General features: G+C 51.2%; 1 protein-coding gene across 2 annotated transcripts in view; it reads right to left on the bottom strand.

Annotated features, from left to right (window-relative positions):
• Positions 1-18,787, bottom strand: part of LOC147116119 (ephrin type-B receptor 1) — a 474,793-nt gene that overhangs the window by 227,622 nt on the left and 228,384 nt on the right. For both annotated transcript variants that reach the window (XM_085990885.1, XM_085990884.1), the window contains exons 7-8: positions 1,040-1,162; positions 596-843 (exon numbers count right to left, since the gene is read on the bottom strand). In XM_085990885.1, the coding sequence (XP_085847011.1) occupies positions 596-843; positions 1,040-1,162 (371 nt within the window). The remainder of the gene's footprint in view (positions 1-595; positions 844-1,039; positions 1,163-18,787) is intronic.

The raw sequence follows: 18,787 nt of genomic DNA, 5'->3' as shown, positions 1-18,787 counted from the left end.
TAGGGGTCATAGTCTCAGGATAAGGGGTCGGCCATTTAGGATTGAGATGAGAAGACATTTCTTCATTCGGAGGGTTGTGAATTTTTGGAATTCTCGACCCCAGAGTGCTGTGGAGGCTCAGTCGATGAGTATATTCAAGGCTGAGATTGATAGATTTTTGGGCACTAAGGGAATCAAGGGATATGGGAAAATGGCGGGAAAGTGGTTTTGATGTAGAAGTTCAGCCGTGATCTTATTGAATGGCGGAGCAGGCTCGAGGGGCCGTACAGCCTACTCATGTACCTATTACTTATGTTCTTAAATACAAACTCCCCCAGACCAATACAAACCTTCCACGCTACAATTCAAATCCTGAAACATTGCTACATTAAGTAACAAATGATCAATAAACAAGATCAGATTAGAAACAACTCCCCCTGAACCATAAAAGATCAGTGTAAAATTTATGCAGCATTGTAATCACCATATCACTAATAATGAAGCTTCCATTATCCACACACACGCTGATTAACTGAATTGAGCATCTGAAAACCTGAAGAAGCTGAAGATTGTTTGACGTGGCCTTCTTCTGACAATGACCAGCTTGAATATTTACCCTTAGGAATGAATCCAGAGCTCCATTCTCCATAAACTCCGTGATGATCATCACCGGACGACTTTTGGTTACCACTCCTTCCAGACGGATGATATTTGGATGGTCAAACTGACCCATGATACTGGCCTCGCTCAGAAAATCACGCCTTTGTTTTTCGGAGTAGCCTGCCTTCAGGGTCTTAATCGCCGCATAGATTTCCCGCTTTGCAGGCAGCTTGAGACGACCCTTGTATACTTCCCCAAATTCTCCTGGGGGGAGAGCGTGGCGTGGGAGGAGAAGGGGAAAGAGAGAAGGAAAGAAAAAGAGTAGAGAAATTAGGAAGCCGATTTACAAAAACAAAAACAACTTCAATCACAGCAACAGCAAAAACCAGTGGGAATATATTTTAAGTCAAATAAGAGAAGTCAAATCAATGTGCACAGCATCTCAAACTCAACAAGGTACCTGCTCCAATTACTTCCTCAATTTTCACACAAGAGACATCAATCTCCTTGGCAAACTCCCGGACAGCCTCATTTGGGTCCTCATATGTGAATGGATCAATGTAGATCTTCATCCCGGGAGAACCTAGAGGGAGCAGACGGCAAGTATCAGTCAAATCAACTGCTGCCATGGCATTGCGATAAAGAAAGGCGCAGTTAGGCTGCAAGAGTCTTCCATTTCTCTGTGGTGCTTGTAATGAATACCAAAACGCTGATCTGCTGGGGGGGAAAAAATGACACTTCGATTTTTCTGTTCCGCTAGACAGCGGCAAAAAAATGGCTTAAAAAGGCCTGTAATGAAATCTGTTTGACTTGATCCTGTATTCGTTTTGCACTCATGTATATTACCCTCCCCCACTGTGTATAGTTTCACTTCCTCTTTCCCGACTAACCTGGGAGGTTCCAGGTCTTGGCTCTTGGCACTGCCCCTGACTTCTCTTACATAAAGATCCCAGGATCTGTATGACTCATTCCTGTGAACCAGTCGGCGTGTTGAGATGTTAGCTCTGATCTTAGTGATTAAAAGCCAACTTGTTTAAGTCTATAACTTCTAGTTTTGTGGTTATTGAAGGCCCATCAATTTTAATCACTAAAGAATACTAGGGTGGATCGACTCCTAAAACCAGAGCGTCTGGACTTGGATCCACATTCTGCTGAAGCATCAAATCAATTTGGACACTGGCTGAAATGCTTCGAACTCTTCGCGGGGGCCTCATCCGCTAGCGAGGTAGATAAACTGAGTCTACTGACTACTCGCGTAAGTCATCGGATTTACTCATTCATCCGGGACGCCACCTCTTACACGGAGGCCATCACTATCCTGAAGGCCCAATACCAGAGGCCGGTAAACGAAGTGTACGCCAGACATCTGCTGGCTACACGCAGGCAGCGACCAGAGGAATCAATGGACGATTTCTTACAGGGCCTAAAGTAGCTGGTCCGGGACTGTAACTGAAAGGCCGTGACGGCCAACGCATACTCTGACGAATTGGTCTGCGATTCCTTCATCACGGGCCTCAAATCGAATTATATCTGGCAGAGACTGCTGGAGAAGGAGGTCCTGGACTTAAAAAAGGCAGTGGCCACTGCGCGATCGCTGGACGTGGCCCAGAGAAACTCTGACTCTTATTCTTCCGGCCATGCGGCCCTCACCGCCTCGTGCGCGCCGAGGGGGCCGCCATCTTGGAATCAGCCATCTTCCCCATCCAGGTTTCAGACCAGCTCTACGCCGCCGGAGTCCCCACACAGAAGTTCACCCAGGAGTCCTACTACAGCGGCAATGTCTCGAGGCCTGAAATGCTACTTCTGCGGCCAGGCCAAGCACCCCAGACAACGATGCCCAGCGAAGGACGCTACATGCTTCAAATGTAAGAAAAAGGGGCATTTTAGCAAAGTCTGCAGGGGGAATCCGATTTCCAACTCCATCACCGCCTCGTGCGTGCTGTGCGGGCCGCCATCTTGGGATCCGCCATCTTTTCCCGACTCAACGGCTGCCCAGGGCCCAACAGTGGCTTCGATCACGGTGGATCAATCCAGGCCACACCCGTTGACAAAATCCATGATGAACATACAGGTAAACGGGAATTTAACGAAATGTTTAATTGACTGTGGGAGTACCGAGAGTTTTATCCACCCTTGCCTGGTACGGCGGCACTCATTAACGGTAACCCCTACACGGAGCAGAATTGCTATGGCTGCTAAGCCCCACACTTCGGACATTTTGGGCTACTGTGTGGTAACACTGACCGTAAAAGGCACGGACTACAAGGATTTTAAACTCCTCGTGATGCCAGAACTCTGTGTTAATGTAATCTTGGGCCTGGACTTCCAGTGCCACCACGAAAGTGTCACGCTAGCATATGGCGGGTCCCAGCCGCCACTCACAGTCTGTGGCCTATCAACCTTAAAAATCAGCCCGTCCTCTTTATTCGCTAATCTCGCTCTGAACTGTAGGCCCATAGCGACCAAAAGTAGACGGTACAGTCTGGAAGACAGACACTTTATCAAGGTGGAAGTGGACAGACTCGTGCGGGAAGGCATTATTGAATGCAGTACCAGCCCGTGGCATGCCCAAGTAGTCATAGTTAAAAATAGCGAAAAGAAACGGATGGTAATTGACTACAGCCAGACTGTTAATATTTATACCCAGCTGGACGCATACCCTTTACCCCGCATATCAGAAATGGTCAACCAGATTGCGCAATACCGAGTCTTCTCGACTATCGACCTCAAATCCGCGTATCACCAGCTCCCCATTAGAACGGAGGACCGCCCATACACCGCCTTCGAGGCAAACGGGCGCCTCTACCATTTTCTCAGAGTGCCCTTCGGGGTAACAAATGGGGTCTCGGTCTTCCAACGTGAGATGGACCGCATGGTTGACGAGAATAAACTACAAGCTACCTACCCCTATCTGGACAATGTCACTATCTGCGGGCACAACCAGCAAGACCACGATCTAAATCTTGCGAGATTTTTAAAAACTGCCCTAAAGCTGAATCTAACCTACAACGAAGACAAATGTGTCTTCAACACAACCCATCTCTGTATCCTCGGCTGTGTGGTGGAAGATGGGGTAATTGGACCGGACCCTGACCGATTACGCCCCCTAAAGGAACTGCCCCTGCCACACAATCCCAAAGCTTTAAAAAGGTGCCTGGGATTTTTTTCATATTATGCCCAATGGGTGCCCAATTACTCTGATAAGGCCCGACCCCTCATTAAATCGACGTCCTTCCCACTATCAGCTGAAGCTCGGGAGGCTTTCACCAGTATTAAACAGGACATAGGGCAGCACGGTGGCATAGTGGTTAGCACTGTTGCCTCACAGCGCCAGGGACCCGGGTTCAAATCCGGCCTCGGGTGACTGTCTGTGTGGAGTTTGCACATTCTCCCCGTGTTTGCGTGGGTTTCCGCCGGGTGCTCCGGTTTCCTCCCACAGTCCAAAGATGTGCGGGTTAGGTTGATTGGCCATGATAAAAATTGACCCTTAGTGTTAGGGGGGATTAAATACGCGGGGTTACGGGGATAGGGCTTGGGTGGGATGGCTGTCGGTGTAGGGACCGGGTGCTAGGGTTTGGATGATCAGCCATGATCTCGTTGAATGGCGGAGCAGGCTCGAAGGGCCGAATGGCCTACTCCTGCTCCTATCTTCTATGTTTCTATGTTCGATTGAAAGGGCTGCAGTGTGTGCAGTGGACGAATGCATTCCCTTTCAAGTCGAAAGCGATACGTCAGACTTTGCCTTAGCTGCGACCCTCAATCAGGCTGGGAGACCGGTGGCCTTCTTCTCCCGAACCCTTCAGGGACCTGAAATCAGGCACTCTTCTGTCGAGAAGGAGGCACAGGCTATAGTGGAGGCCTGGACTTGGATCCACATTCTGCTGAAGCATCAAATCAATTTGGACACTGGCTGAAATGCTTCGAACTCTTCGCGGGGGCCTCATCCGCTAGCGAGGTAGATAAACTGAGTCTACTGACTACTCGCGTAAGTCATCGGATTTACTCATTCATCCGGGACGCCACCTCTTACACGGAGGCCATCACTATCCTGAAGGCCCAATACCAGAGGCCGGTAAACGAAGTGTACGCCAGACATCTGCTGGCTACACGCAGGCAGCGACCAGAGGAATCAATGGACGATTTCTTACAGGGCCTAAAGTAGCTGGTCCGGGACTGTAACTGAAAGGCCGTGACGGCCAACGCATACTCTGACGAATTGGTCTGCGATTCCTTCATCACGGGCCTCAAATCGAATTATATCTGGCAGAGACTGCTGGAGAAGGAGGTCCTGGACTTAAAAAAGGCAGTGGCCACTGCGCGATCGCTGGACGTGGCCCAGAGAAACTCTGACTCTTATTCTTCCGGCCATGCGGCCCTCACCGCCTCGTGCGCGCCGAGGGGGCCGCCATCTTGGAATCAGCCATCTTCCCCATCCAGGTTTCAGACCAGCTCTACGCCGCCGGAGTCCCCACACAGAAGTTCACCCAGGAGTCCTACTACAGCGGCAATGTCTCGAGGCCTGAAATGCTACTTCTGCGGCCAGGCCAAGCACCCCAGACAACGATGCCCAGCGAAGGACGCTACATGCTTCAAATGTAAGAAAAAGGGGCATTTTAGCAAAGTCTGCAGGGGGAATCCGATTTCCAACTCCATCACCGCCTCGTGCGTGCTGTGCGGGCCGCCATCTTGGGATCCGCCATCTTTTCCCGACTCAACGGCTGCCCAGGGCCCAACAGTGGCTTCGATCACGGTGGATCAATCCAGGCCACACCCGTTGACAAAATCCATGATGAACATACAGGTAAACGGGAATTTAACGAAATGTTTAATTGACTGTGGGAGTACCGAGAGTTTTATCCACCCTTGCCTGGTACGGCGGCACTCATTAACGGTAACCCCTACACGGAGCAGAATTGCTATGGCTGCTAAGCCCCACACTTCGGACATTTTGGGCTACTGTGTGGTAACACTGACCGTAAAAGGCACGGACTACAAGGATTTTAAACTCCTCGTGATGCCAGAACTCTGTGTTAATGTAATCTTGGGCCTGGACTTCCAGTGCCACCACGAAAGTGTCACGCTAGCATATGGCGGGTCCCAGCCGCCACTCACAGTCTGTGGCCTATCAACCTTAAAAATCAGCCCGTCCTCTTTATTCGCTAATCTCGCTCTGAACTGTAGGCCCATAGCGACCAAAAGTAGACGGTACAGTCTGGAAGACAGACACTTTATCAAGGTGGAAGTGGACAGACTCGTGCGGGAAGGCATTATTGAATGCAGTACCAGCCCGTGGCATGCCCAAGTAGTCATAGTTAAAAATAGCGAAAAGAAACGGATGGTAATTGACTACAGCCAGACTGTTAATATTTATACCCAGCTGGACGCATACCCTTTACCCCGCATATCAGAAATGGTCAACCAGATTGCGCAATACCGAGTCTTCTCGACTATCGACCTCAAATCCGCGTATCACCAGCTCCCCATTAGAACGGAGGACCGCCCATACACCGCCTTCGAGGCAAACGGGCGCCTCTACCATTTTCTCAGAGTGCCCTTCGGGGTAACAAATGGGGTCTCGGTCTTCCAACGTGAGATGGACCGCATGGTTGACGAGAATAAACTACAAGCTACCTACCCCTATCTGGACAATGTCACTATCTGCGGGCACAACCAGCAAGACCACGATCTAAATCTTGCGAGATTTTTAAAAACTGCCCTAAAGCTGAATCTAACCTACAACGAAGACAAATGTGTCTTCAACACAACCCATCTCTGTATCCTCGGCTGTGTGGTGGAAGATGGGGTAATTGGACCGGACCCTGACCGATTACGCCCCCTAAAGGAACTGCCCCTGCCACACAATCCCAAAGCTTTAAAAAGGTGCCTGGGATTTTTTTCATATTATGCCCAATGGGTGCCCAATTACTCTGATAAGGCCCGACCCCTCATTAAATCGACGTCCTTCCCACTATCAGCTGAAGCTCGGGAGGCTTTCACCAGTATTAAACAGGACATAGGGCAGCACGGTGGCATAGTGGTTAGCACTGTTGCCTCACAGCGCCAGGGACCCGGGTTCAAATCCGGCCTCGGGTGACTGTCTGTGTGGAGTTTGCACATTCTCCCCGTGTTTGCGTGGGTTTCCGCCGGGTGCTCCGGTTTCCTCCCACAGTCCAAAGATGTGCGGGTTAGGTTGATTGGCCATGATAAAAATTGACCCTTAGTGTTAGGGGGGATTAAATACGCGGGGTTACGGGGATAGGGCTTGGGTGGGATGGCTGTCGGTGTAGGGACCGGGTGCTAGGGTTTGGATGATCAGCCATGATCTCGTTGAATGGCGGAGCAGGCTCGAAGGGCCGAATGGCCTACTCCTGCTCCTATCTTCTATGTTTCTATGTTCGATTGAAAGGGCTGCAGTGTGTGCAGTGGACGAATGCATTCCCTTTCAAGTCGAAAGCGATACGTCAGACTTTGCCTTAGCTGCGACCCTCAATCAGGCTGGGAGACCGGTGGCCTTCTTCTCCCGAACCCTTCAGGGACCTGAAATCAGGCACTCTTCTGTCGAGAAGGAGGCACAGGCTATAGTGGAGGCAGTGTGGCACTGGAGACACTACCTAGCCGGCAAACGTTTCACCCTGCTCACCGACCAGCGGTCGATGGCTTTCATGTTTAATAACAAAGGGGGAAAATCAAGAATGACAAAATACTCAGGTGGAGGATCGAACTATCCACGTTCGACTATGATATTATGTACAGGCCGGGAGCCCTTAACGAACCCCCAGACGCCCTATCGCGGGGAATGTGTGCCAGCATTCATACGGACAAATTACAGGGTCTCCACAACGACCTCTGTCACCCAGGGGTCACCCGACTATACCATTTTATAAAGTCCCGCAATCTGCCCCACTCTATCGAGGAGGTCAGGGCAATGACCAGAGCCTGCCGCATCTGTGCGGAGTGCAAGCCTCGTTTCTACAGGCCTGACCGTGCACACCTTATCAAAGCCACACGGCCATTCGAGCGCCTAAGTCTGGACTTCAAGGGACCCCTTCCCTCTGCCGACCGTAACGTATACTTCCTCAATATCATTGATGAATATTCCCGCTTCCCCTTCGCCATTCCCTGCCCAGACATGACCAGTGCCACGGTCATCAAGTGTCTCTGTAATCTATTCTGCATGTTTGGCATGCCGAACTACATACACAGCGATAGGGGGACATCATTCATGAGTGACGAGCTGCGCCAGTTCTTGCTCTCAAAGGGGATAGCCACTAGCAGAACCACTAGCTACAACCCCCGGGGTAATGGGCAAGTGGAATGGGAGAATGCTACTGTTTGGAAGGCTGTCACGTTAGCCTTAAAGTCAAAAGGCCTTCCGACCTCCCGCTGGCAGGAAGTCCTCCCAGACGTGCTCCACTCCATAAGGTCTCTGTTATGTACTGCCACTGACGCTACCCCTCACGAAAGGATGTTCATTTTCCCCCGGAAATCCACCTCGGGCATATCTCTACCCGCATGGCTGACGTCTCCGGGGACAGTACTATTGCGGAAGCACGTGAGAGGCCATAAAACGGACCCCCTTGTGGAAAAGGTACAGCTCCTCCATGCAAACCCTCAGTACGCCTATATCGAATACTCTGACGGGCGAGAGGACACTGTTTCCATAAAAGACCTCGCTCCCTCGGGGAGCGGAGAGAACGATGGGAGACTACCCGATGAAGACCTACACTACAAAGAGGCAGGACGCCCAGAGGTATCAATACCCAACTTTAACCTGGAGGATACTGCAGATAACCTGGAAGACACAGCGGAGGCCCGGACAGCGGAGGAACCAGAATCCACTCCCCTAGAGGCACCCCAACCGGCTTTGCGCCGATCACTGAGAACTGCAAAACCTCCTGACAGACTCACTTATACCAACTTTTAAGAAACATCACCCCGATGGACTAAATCTATAGAAGGGGTGAATGTAATGAAATCTGTTTGTCTTGATCCTGTATTCGTTTTGCACTCATGTATACTACCCTTCCCCACTGTGTATAGTTTCACTTCCTCTTTTCCGACTAACCTGGGAGGTTCCAGGTCTTGGCTCTTGGCTCCGCCCCTGACTTCTCTTACATAAAGATCCCAGGATCTGTATGACTCATTCCTGTGAACCAGTCGGCGTGTTGAGATGTTAGCTCTGATCTTAGTGATTAAAAGCCAACTTGTTTAAGTCTATAACTTCTAGTTTTGTGGTTATTGAAGGCCCATCAAGGCCATTGAGAGCTCCCCTGAATTGGGGAACCTCATGATTTATGAGATTCCTTCAGATGCATAAATTTATTCTCAGAGCAATACTCCATTGGCAACAGACAGAAGTTGCTGGAGTTATTGAACAATTCAATAACTTGAAATACTTCATTACAACAAAGAGGATAAGCAGCTATAGAATGCCGGACCTGATTATGTGATCAGAATTTAAGATGAGACTTTTGCGGCTCTATTAAGTTTTCAGTTTCTCTTTTCTCTCTCCCCTTCCACTAGGTCCATCTGCATATATTCTGGTCTCGGCACATATTCTCACCTCATTACAACATCATTAGGAGCCCAGTGGCCAGTAGGTCAAGGGTCTGGAGTGAATCTTAATTGTTCTGCTTAAATATTAGTGCTCAAATGTTTGGACAGCTCTTGAAATATTAATTGTAGCCGTTATACCCCTTCCTTGGGCTGCTCCACTTATGGAAGTTGCTCTAAAATCTGGCATGTGAACAGAATGTCAAGCTGCTGCTGAAACCCTGTACCCGAGGGATGGCAGGAGAAGCACTCCTCGCTCTATGTCCTACCTTATCACAGCACATAGCTGTGCAAATTAGTCTTTTTGACAGCCAGTACGCCAGCTTTTATGTAATGGCTTGAAGTCAACTGCTGCAGATTTCAGGAACGAATCAGCAGTGGGGGAGCCCAGAATTGGTATTCAATATTTATCAAGTTACCGCAAAGTGATCTTTGCACCAACTTTAGGAAGATGCAGACTTGGTGTCATGCCACCACCCAGCTTTTTTATTTATCAACGTCATACATTGACTTCAATAAAATAGAAATGAGAATGGGGGGAGAGGTCTAAGAGGCGGCTGAATCTGAATGACTTTGTGTGGGTGTTGGGTGAGGGCGGGACTGGGGTGAGCTGTGATGGCTATGCTGCCCAGCCGCACATCAAGAACTGGCACTTGGCTAACGTACCCAGGGGTAGCCTGGACCCATACAGCATACAGTCAGCGTGAAACAGTGCCCAAGGAAGAGGGGATGGAAACAAAATGGTTCCAAAATGGTTTCTGGATGCGATCATAGAAACATAGAAACATAGAAGATAGGAGCAGGAGTAGGCCATTCAGCCCCTCGAGCCTGCTCCGCCATTTAATGCGATCATGGCTGATCATCCGAACTCAGTACCCTGTCCCTGCTTTCTCCCCATATCCCTTGATCCTTTTAGCATTAAGAAATATATCTAACTCCTTCTTGAATATATTTTATGAATTGGCCTCAACTGCCTTTTGTGGTAGAGAATTCCACAGGTTCACCACTCTCTGGGTGAAGAAATTCCTCCTCATCTCTGTCCTAAATGGCTTACCCCTTATCTTTAGACTGTGACCCCCCTGGTTCTGGACTCCCCCGGCATCGGGAACATCCTTCCTGCACCTAGTCTGTCTGGTCCTGTTAGAATTTTATCAATTTCAGTGAGATCCCCTCTCATTCTTCTGAACTCCAGCGACTATAAGCCCAATCGACCCAATCTCTTCTCATACGTCATTCCTGCCATCCCAGGTATCAGTCTGGTGAATCTTTGCTGCACTCCCTCCATGGCAAGAACATCCTTCCTCAGATAAGGCGACCAAAACTGCACACAATACTCAAGGTGTGGTCTCACCAAGGCCCTGTACAAATGCAACAAGACATCCTTGTTCCTGTACTCGAATCCTCTCGCTATGAAGGCCAACATATCATTTGCCTTCTTAACCGCCTGCTGCACCTGCATGCTTACCTTCAGCGACTGGTGCACAAGGACACCCAGGTCTCGTTGCACTTCCCCTTCTCCCAATCTATTGTCGTTCAGATAATAATCCGCCTTCTTGTTTTTGCCACCAAAGTGGATAACCTCGCATTTATCCACATTATACTGCATCTGCCATGCATCTGCCCAATCACCCAACCTGTCCAAATCATACTGGAGTTTCTCGGCATCCTCCTCACAGCACACACACCCACCCAGCTTTGTGTCCAAGCAGTTAACATTCTGGAGTAAAATCAGGAAGCACTTCTTTCCCACAAAAGGCAGTTGAACTCTGGAACTCTCTCCCCCAAAAAGCTGGGTCATTTGAAATTTTTAAGATTGAGATTGATAGATTTTTGTTGGTTAAGGGTATCAAGGGATATGGATCAAAGATGAATAAATGGAGTTTAAGATATAGATCAGCCATGATCTAAATGAATTTTGGAATAGGCTTGAGGAGCTGAATGGCCTCCTCCTGTTACTACGTTATCCCTGGATTGTGTCCACGGGTGGCCTGCAGTGCCAACTCTACCAGAGAGGCCGAGAATCATAGAATGATACAGCACAGAAGGAGGCCATTCAGCCCAATGTGTCTGTGCTGGCTCTGTGAAAGAGCTACCAATTAGTCCCACTCCCCTGCTCTTTCCCCATAGCCCTGCAAATTTCTCCTTTCATGTATGTATCCAATTCACTTTTGAAAGTTATTGTTGAATCTGCTTCCACCGCCCTTTCAGGCAGAGCGTTCCGGACCCAGAATTGACCGCTGGAAACTACCAGTAGAGGCTAGGACCCGGGACCCACGTATTCCCGAGCCTTTCGCCAGTCATGCCACACATCTTCAAGACTAATCCTACATTACAACAGTGACTACATTTTAAAAAAATGTACTTCATTGGCTGTAAAGCGCTCTGGGACGTCCGGTGGTCATGAAAGGTGCTATATAAATGCAAGTCTTTCTTTCAATATATATAAAGGAGGTTCTCAGCCACTTCAGGACAGTTCCTATTAAAACTACACGACAAAGGTGACATGTTGCCATCCCAACATGATGGGCTGCTGTCATCACACTGACCACTGTGTGTAGACATGGCAAAATTTACCTTGCAAGATATTCTGCCAGGCCTGTCTGCCTTGCTGAATGGGAGGATTGCTCACTTATTCAGAGAGATGCTGCCCTTCTCCATTTCCTCTCTCACTTCATGAAGTCCAGGGGCAGTGGGGGTGAGGAAAAGGTTTTAAGTCATCCATTGCTTCAGTTGTTCCCAATGCTTGAGTTAGGATTTGAGGCCTGTAAGCTGATCCAGTGCCTGAATAAAGCCCACAGTACCAACAGTAACACAATCCTTCTCATGCATTATAAACCATCCCTTAGATGATGCATGATATAATATTGTGACTGCTTTACTGTAATAGGACTAATGACAGATTATAAATCTATCCTCCACTGTTAAAATTCTTTGGCATACTTTACTTTTGATTTCATGGTGCCACAGTTTAAGCTCAGATCCTTGGCAGGATAAGGTTACCCCCATATGTACAGTTTACTATGATACAACTCAAAGGGCTTTGAGCATAGTTCAAGTGCCGTATCAATCGCAGCCCCTCTTCCCCTCTCGCTGATAAGATCTGGCTTCCTGATTTCCTCGCAGTTCCGTCATTCCACTCACCCTCACCCCTGGCTTTCAAGTCTTGACAACTCTCCCTTTCCAATTTCACTGTATGAAAAACATGAGCTCTCGTGGCATGTTACACTCTGAAAGATAAAGTATATAACCATAAGACGACTGATTTTAATGGTGCTGGAATATACGTTGACTGCTTTTTAACAGAATATCTGTCAGGTTGCCGCAGTGGCTCCGAGGTTACTGCTCTGCCCGGTGTGGGAGTGAGCCAAACTTACCAGAAGATCTGAGATTTGATCATCGGTCTGTATTGCGATGGCTGTTTTCAGATAGGGCAGTGATGGCGGTACTAAGTGGTGGCCCCAGGGTCCCAGTGAAGAGGGCACATGGTGATTGTTGGGTGAGGAGTGATGTGAGGGTGCTTTTGGTGCCCTCTGCTGATACCTGCTGTCCCAACTAACACATAAGCCACAGAAAGAGAAAAAAGACTTGCATTTCTCCAGTGCCTTTTAGCACCTCAGGACGTCCCAAAGCGCTTCACAGCCAATGAAGTACTTTTGAAATCTAGTAATGTGGGAAACATGCCAGGAAATTAGCACATAGCAAGGTCCCACAAACAGCAATGAGATAATGACCAGATAATCTGTTTTTTGTTATGTTGGTTGAGGGATTAATATTGGCCAGGACACCGTGGGTAACTCCCCTGCTCTTCAAATAGTGCCATGGGATCATTTACATCCACCTGAGAGGGCAGACAGGACCTCAGTTTAACGTTTCATCTGAAAGACGGCACCTCTGACAGTGCAGCACTCCCTCAGCACTGGACTAGGAGTGTCTGCCTGTATTTTGTTTAAGACTCTGGAGTGGGACTTGAACGCACAACCTCTGGCTCAGAGGCAAGTGTGCTACCCACTGAGTTATGGCTGACACCACGGCATCACCTTAGGGCTTTGAGACCTTTTAGAAGGAGGAAAAAGCTCACAGTGGACATGTGTTATAAACAGTTGCATTTATGGGAACATTTTCCCAGACCCCACACCAGCCGTGAGCTGTCCACATTGGTTGCATGTATGGTCTTGTATTGGTTGCATGTATGGACTCTATGCATAGAGTCTCCAACCCTCACTATCATGCACCTTAGGCTCCAGCACACAATCACTGGAATGTGTCTCCAGGTATGGACCCTGTCTGTGATGTACACCTGGCTGTACATAATGCACACACACACAGGTATAACTCACACACGTGCCCATGCATATAATATACAGTTGAAGATTATATGCGAGTGCGTGGAGTGCACAGGTGCACATCATAGAGCTGAGTCCGTTGCCTGGAGTAAGTGCGTCGCCGGCTGCCTGAAGCGGAAGTGGTGAGCTGGCATCGATGAGCGAGGCAGTTCATCGACTTCATGTTAACGCACTCCCCATACCACCTGCACTTACAGCTGAAGCACGAATAGGGAGGGAACCACAACATTTTGTGAGTGTGCGGTCGCTTAAAGGCTGCATTTCAAATTTAAAGAGATGCAGTCACTTAAATGCAATGGACTGAATCAGGGGGCCAAAATTATTGGAGATTTATTAATGCTGAGGAATTGATTTTTATTCATTTTTGGTCCGTGCAAAGAGCATATTGTGGGGTTCTAGGTTGACTCTCCAGGGCACGCCTTCCAGAGGATGGCTGCACACCTTGCCTGGTTCACAGTGTTTCCAGCCTCTGTGAGTAGATGTAGGGTAACGTGGCAGACATTAAGGAATCTGACATGGTAAGTCTAGCCAACAGTATTATGTAGCAGGTAGTTCACACAAGGATCCAGGCGGCTATTCGGAGGCTGATGTGCAGCTCCCTGATAGGTCTCTGTAGCTTGTTATGTCTCTCCCCAATATCCAGGTACAGCCCATTCCCTGATTTCCAGTACAGGCTATTCCCCGATATCTCAGTACAGCCCATTCCCTGTCTCCCGATATCCCTGTGCAGCTCACTCCCTGTCTCCCGATATCCCTCTGCGGCCCTCTCCTTGTCTCCCGATATCCCTGTGCTCTCCTATCCCTGTCTCCTGATATCCCTGTGCTGCTCACTCCCGGTCTCCCGATATCCCTGTGCTGCCCTCTCCCTGTCTCACAGTATCACTGTGCTGCTCGCTCCCTGTCTCCCGATGTGGCTCACTCCCTTTCTCCCGATCTCCCTGTGCTGCCCTCTCATGTCTCCCGGTATCCCTGAGCTGCCCTCTCCCTGTCTCCCAGTATACATGTGATACCCTCTCCCTGTCTCCCAATATTTTTGTGCTGCTCGCTACCTGTTTCCCGATATCCCAATACGGCTCGCTCCCTGTCTCCCGGTATCCCTGTGCTGCACTCCCCCTGTCTCCCGATATCCCTGCGCTGCTCGCTACTTGTCTCCAGATATCCCGATGTGGCTCGCTCCCTGTCTCCCGATATCCCTCTGCTGCCATCTGCCTGTCTCCCGATATCCCTGTGCAGCTCACTCCCTGTCTCCCAATATCCCTGTGCTGCCCTCTCCCTGATACGCGATATCCCTGCAATGCTCGCTGCCTGACTCCCGATATCCCAGTGCTGCCCTCTCCCTGTCTCCCAGTATCACTGTGCTGCCCTCTCCCTGTTTCCCGAGATCCCTGTGCTGCTCGCTTGCTGTCTCCCGATATCCCGATGTGGATCGCTCCCTGTCTCCTGATATGCCTGTGCTGCCCTTTCCCTGTCTCCCGATATCCCTGTGTTGCCCTCTCCCTATCTCCCGGTATCCTTATGCTGCCCTCTCCCAGACTCGCAATAGCCCTATGCTGCTCGCTCCCTTTCTCCCGATATCTCTGTGCTGCCCTCTCCCTGTCTCCATGTATCCCTGTGCTGCCCTCCCCCTGTCTCCCAATATCCCTGTGCTGTTCGCTCCCTGTTTCCCGATATCCCAGTGTGGCTCACTCCCTGGCTCACTCCCTGTCTCCCGATATCCCTGTGCTCCCTTCTCCCTGTCTCTTGATATCCCTGTGCTTCCTGCTCCGTCTCCCGATATCCCTGTGCTGCCCTTTCTCTGTCTCCAGATACACCTGTGCTGCTCGCTCCCTGTCTCCCGAAATCTGTGTGCTGCCCTCTCCCTGTTTCCCGGTATCACTGTGATGCACTCTCCCTGTCTCCCGATATCCCTGTGTTTCTCACTCCGTCTCCCGATAACCCGGTGCGGCTCACTCCGTGTCTCCTGATATCCCTGTGCTGCCCTCTCACTGTCTCCCGATATCCCTGTGCTGCCCTTTTCCTGTCTCCTAATATTCCTGTGCTGCTTGCTCCCTGTTTCCCGATATCCCAGAGCAACTCGCTCCCGGTCTCCCGACATCCCTGTGCTGCTCGCTCCTTGTCTCCCGATATCCTGATGCGGCTCGCTGCCAGTCTCCCGATTTCCCTGTGCTGCCCTCTCCGTCTCCCGATATTTCTCTGCTGCCCTCTCCCTGTCTCTCAATATCCCTGTGCAGCTCACTCCCTGTCTCCCGATATCCCTGTGCTGCCCTCGCCCTGTCTCCCAATATCCCTGTGCTGCCCTCTCCCTGTCTCCTGATATCCCTGTAATGCTCGCTCCCTGTCTTCCGATATCCCTGTGCTGCCCTCTCCCTGTCTCCCAATATCCCTGTGCTGCCCTCTCCCTGTCTCCTGATATCCCTGTAATGCTCACTCCCTGTCTCCCGATATCCCTGTGCTGCCCGCTCCGTCTACCGATATCCCTGTGCTGCCCTCTCCCTATCTCCCGATATCCTTGTGCTGCCCTCTCCCAGTGTCCCGATAGCCCTGTGCTGCTCGCTCCCTGTCTCCCGATATCACGATGTGGCTCGCTCCCTGTCTCCCGATATACCTGTGCTGCCCTCTCCCTGTCTCCCGATATCCCTGTGCTGCCCTCTCCCTATCTCCCGGTATCTTTGTGCTGCCCTCTCCCAGTCTCCCGATATCCATGTGTTGCTCGCTCCCTGTCTCCCGATGTGGCTCGCTCCCTGTCTCCAGATATCCCTGTGCTGCCCTCTCCTGTCTCCCGGTATCCCTGAGCTGCCCTCTCCCTGTCTCCCAGTATACATGTGATACCCTCTCCCTGTCTCCCAATATTTCTGTGCTGCTCGCTACCTGTTTCCCGATATCCCGATACGGCTCGCTCCCTGTCTCCTGGTATCCCTGTGCTGCGCTCCCCGTGTCTCCCGATATCCCTGTGCTGCTCGCTACTTTTCTCCAGATATCCCGATGTGGATCGCTCCCTGTCTCCCGATATCCCTCTGCTGCCATCTCCCTGTCTCCCGATATCCCTGTGCAGCTCACTCCCTGTCTCCCGATATCCCTGTGCTGCCCTCTCCCTGTCTCCCGATATCCCTGTGCTGCCCTCTCCCTGTCTCCCGATATCCCTGTGCTGCCCTCTCCCTGTCTCCCGATATCCTTGTGCTGCCCTCTCCCAGTCTCCCGATATCCCTGTGCTGCTCGCTCCCTGTCTCCCGATGTGGCTCGCTCCATGTCTCCCGATATCCCTGTGTAGCCCTCTCCTGTCTCACGGTATCCCTGAGCTGCCCTCTCCCTGTCTCCCAGTATACATGTGATACCCTCTCCCTGTCTCCCAATATTTCTGTGCTGCTCGCTACCTGTTTCCCGATATCCCGATACGGCTCGCTCCCTGTCTCCCGGTATCCCTGTGCTGCGCTCCCCGTCTCCCGATATCCCTGTGCTGCTCGCTACTTGTCTCCAGATATCCCGATGTGGATCGCTCCCTGTCTCCCGATATCCCTCTGCTGCCATCTCCCTGTCTCCCGATATCCCTGTGCAGCTCACTCCCTGTCTCCCGATATCCCTGTGCTGCTCGCTCCCTGTCTCCCGATGTGGCTCACTCCCTGTCTCCCGATGTCCCTGAGCTGCCCTCTCCCTGATACGCGATATCCCTGTAATGCTCGCTGCCTGTCTCCCGATATCCCTGTGCTGCCCTCTCCATCTCCCAGTATCACTGTGCTGCCCTCTCCCTGTTTCCCGATATCCCTGTGCTGCTCGCTCGCTGTCTCCCGATATCCCGATGTAGATCGCTCCCTGTCTCCTGATATCCCCGTGCTGCCCTTTCCCTGTCTCCCGATATCCCTGTGTTGCCCTCTCCCTATCTGTCGGTATCCTTATGCTGCCCTCTCCCAGTCTCACGATAGCCCTGTGCTGCTCGCTCCCTTTCTCCCGATATCCCTGTGCTGCCGTCCCCCTGTCTCCCTTTATCCCTGTGCTGCCCTCCCCCTTTCTCCCGATATCCCTGTGCTGCCCTCTCCCTGTCTCCTGATATCCCTGTGCTGCCCTCTCCCTATCTCCCGGTATCCTTGTACTGCCCTCTCCCAGTATCCCGATAGCCCTGTGCTGCTCGCTCCTATGCCTCTCGATATCCCGATGTGGCTCACTCCCTGTCTCCCGATATACCTGTGCTGCCCTCTCCCTGTCTCCCGATATCCCTGTGCTGCCCTCTCCCTATCTCCCGGTATCCTTGTGCTGCCCTCTCCCAGTCTCCCGATATCCCTATTCTGCTCGCTCCCTGTCTCCCAATGTGGTTCGCTCCCTGTCTCCCGATATCCCTGTGCTGCCCTCTCCTGTCTCCCGGTATCCCTGAGCTGCCCTTTCCCTGTCTCCCAGTATACAGGTGATACCCTCTCCCTGTCTCCCAATATTTCTGTGCTGCTCGCTACCTGTTTCCCGATATTCCGATACGGCTCGCTCCCTGTCTCCCGGTATCCCTGTGCTGCGCTCCCCCTGTCTCCCGATATCCCCATGCTGCTCGCTACTTGTCTCCAGATATCTCGATGTGGATCGCGCCCTGTCTCCCGATATCCCTCTGCTGCCATCTCCCTGTCTCCCGATATACCTGTGCAGCTCACTCCCTGTCTCCCAATGTCCCTGTGCTGCCCTCTCCCTGACTCCTGATATCCCTGTGCTGCCCTCTCCCTGTCTCCCGATATCCCTGTGCTGCCCTCTCCCTGTCTCCCGATATCCCTGTGCTGCCCTCTCCCTGTCTCCCGATATCCCTGTGCTGTCCTCTCCATCTCCAGATATCCCTGTGCAGCTCACTCCCTGTCTCCCGATATCCCTGTGCTGCTCGCTCCCTGTCTCCCGGTGTGGCTCGCTCCGTCTCCCAATATCCCTCTGCTGCCATCTCCCTGTCTCCCAATATCCCTGTGCTGCCCTTTCCCTGTCTCCCGATATCCCTGTGTTGCCCTCTCCCTATCTCCCGGTATCCTTATGCTGCCCTCTCCCAGTCTCGCGATAGCCCTGTGCTGCTTGCTCCCTTTCTCCCAATATCCCTGTGCTGCCCTCTCCCTGTCTCCCTGTATCCCTGTGCTGCCCTCCCCATCTCCCGATATCCCTGTGCTGCTCGCTCCCTGTTTCCCGATATCCCGGTGTGGCTCACTCCCTGTCTCCCGATATCCCTGTGCTCCCTTCTCCCTGTCTCCTGATATACCTGTACTTCCTGCTCCCTGTCTCCCGATATCCCTGTGCTGCCATTTCTCTGTCTCCCGATAAACCTGTGCTGCTCGCTCCCTGTCTCCCGATATCTGTGTGCT

The sequence above is a fragment of the Somniosus microcephalus genome, chromosome 6 (assembly GCF_052327205.1).
Source record: "Somniosus microcephalus isolate GS21.2 chromosome 6, FLI_Smic_1.0, whole genome shotgun sequence".
Taxonomy (NCBI): domain Eukaryota; kingdom Metazoa; phylum Chordata; class Chondrichthyes; order Squaliformes; family Somniosidae; genus Somniosus; species Somniosus microcephalus.
This window is presented reverse-complemented; position numbering and strand designations above follow the sequence as displayed.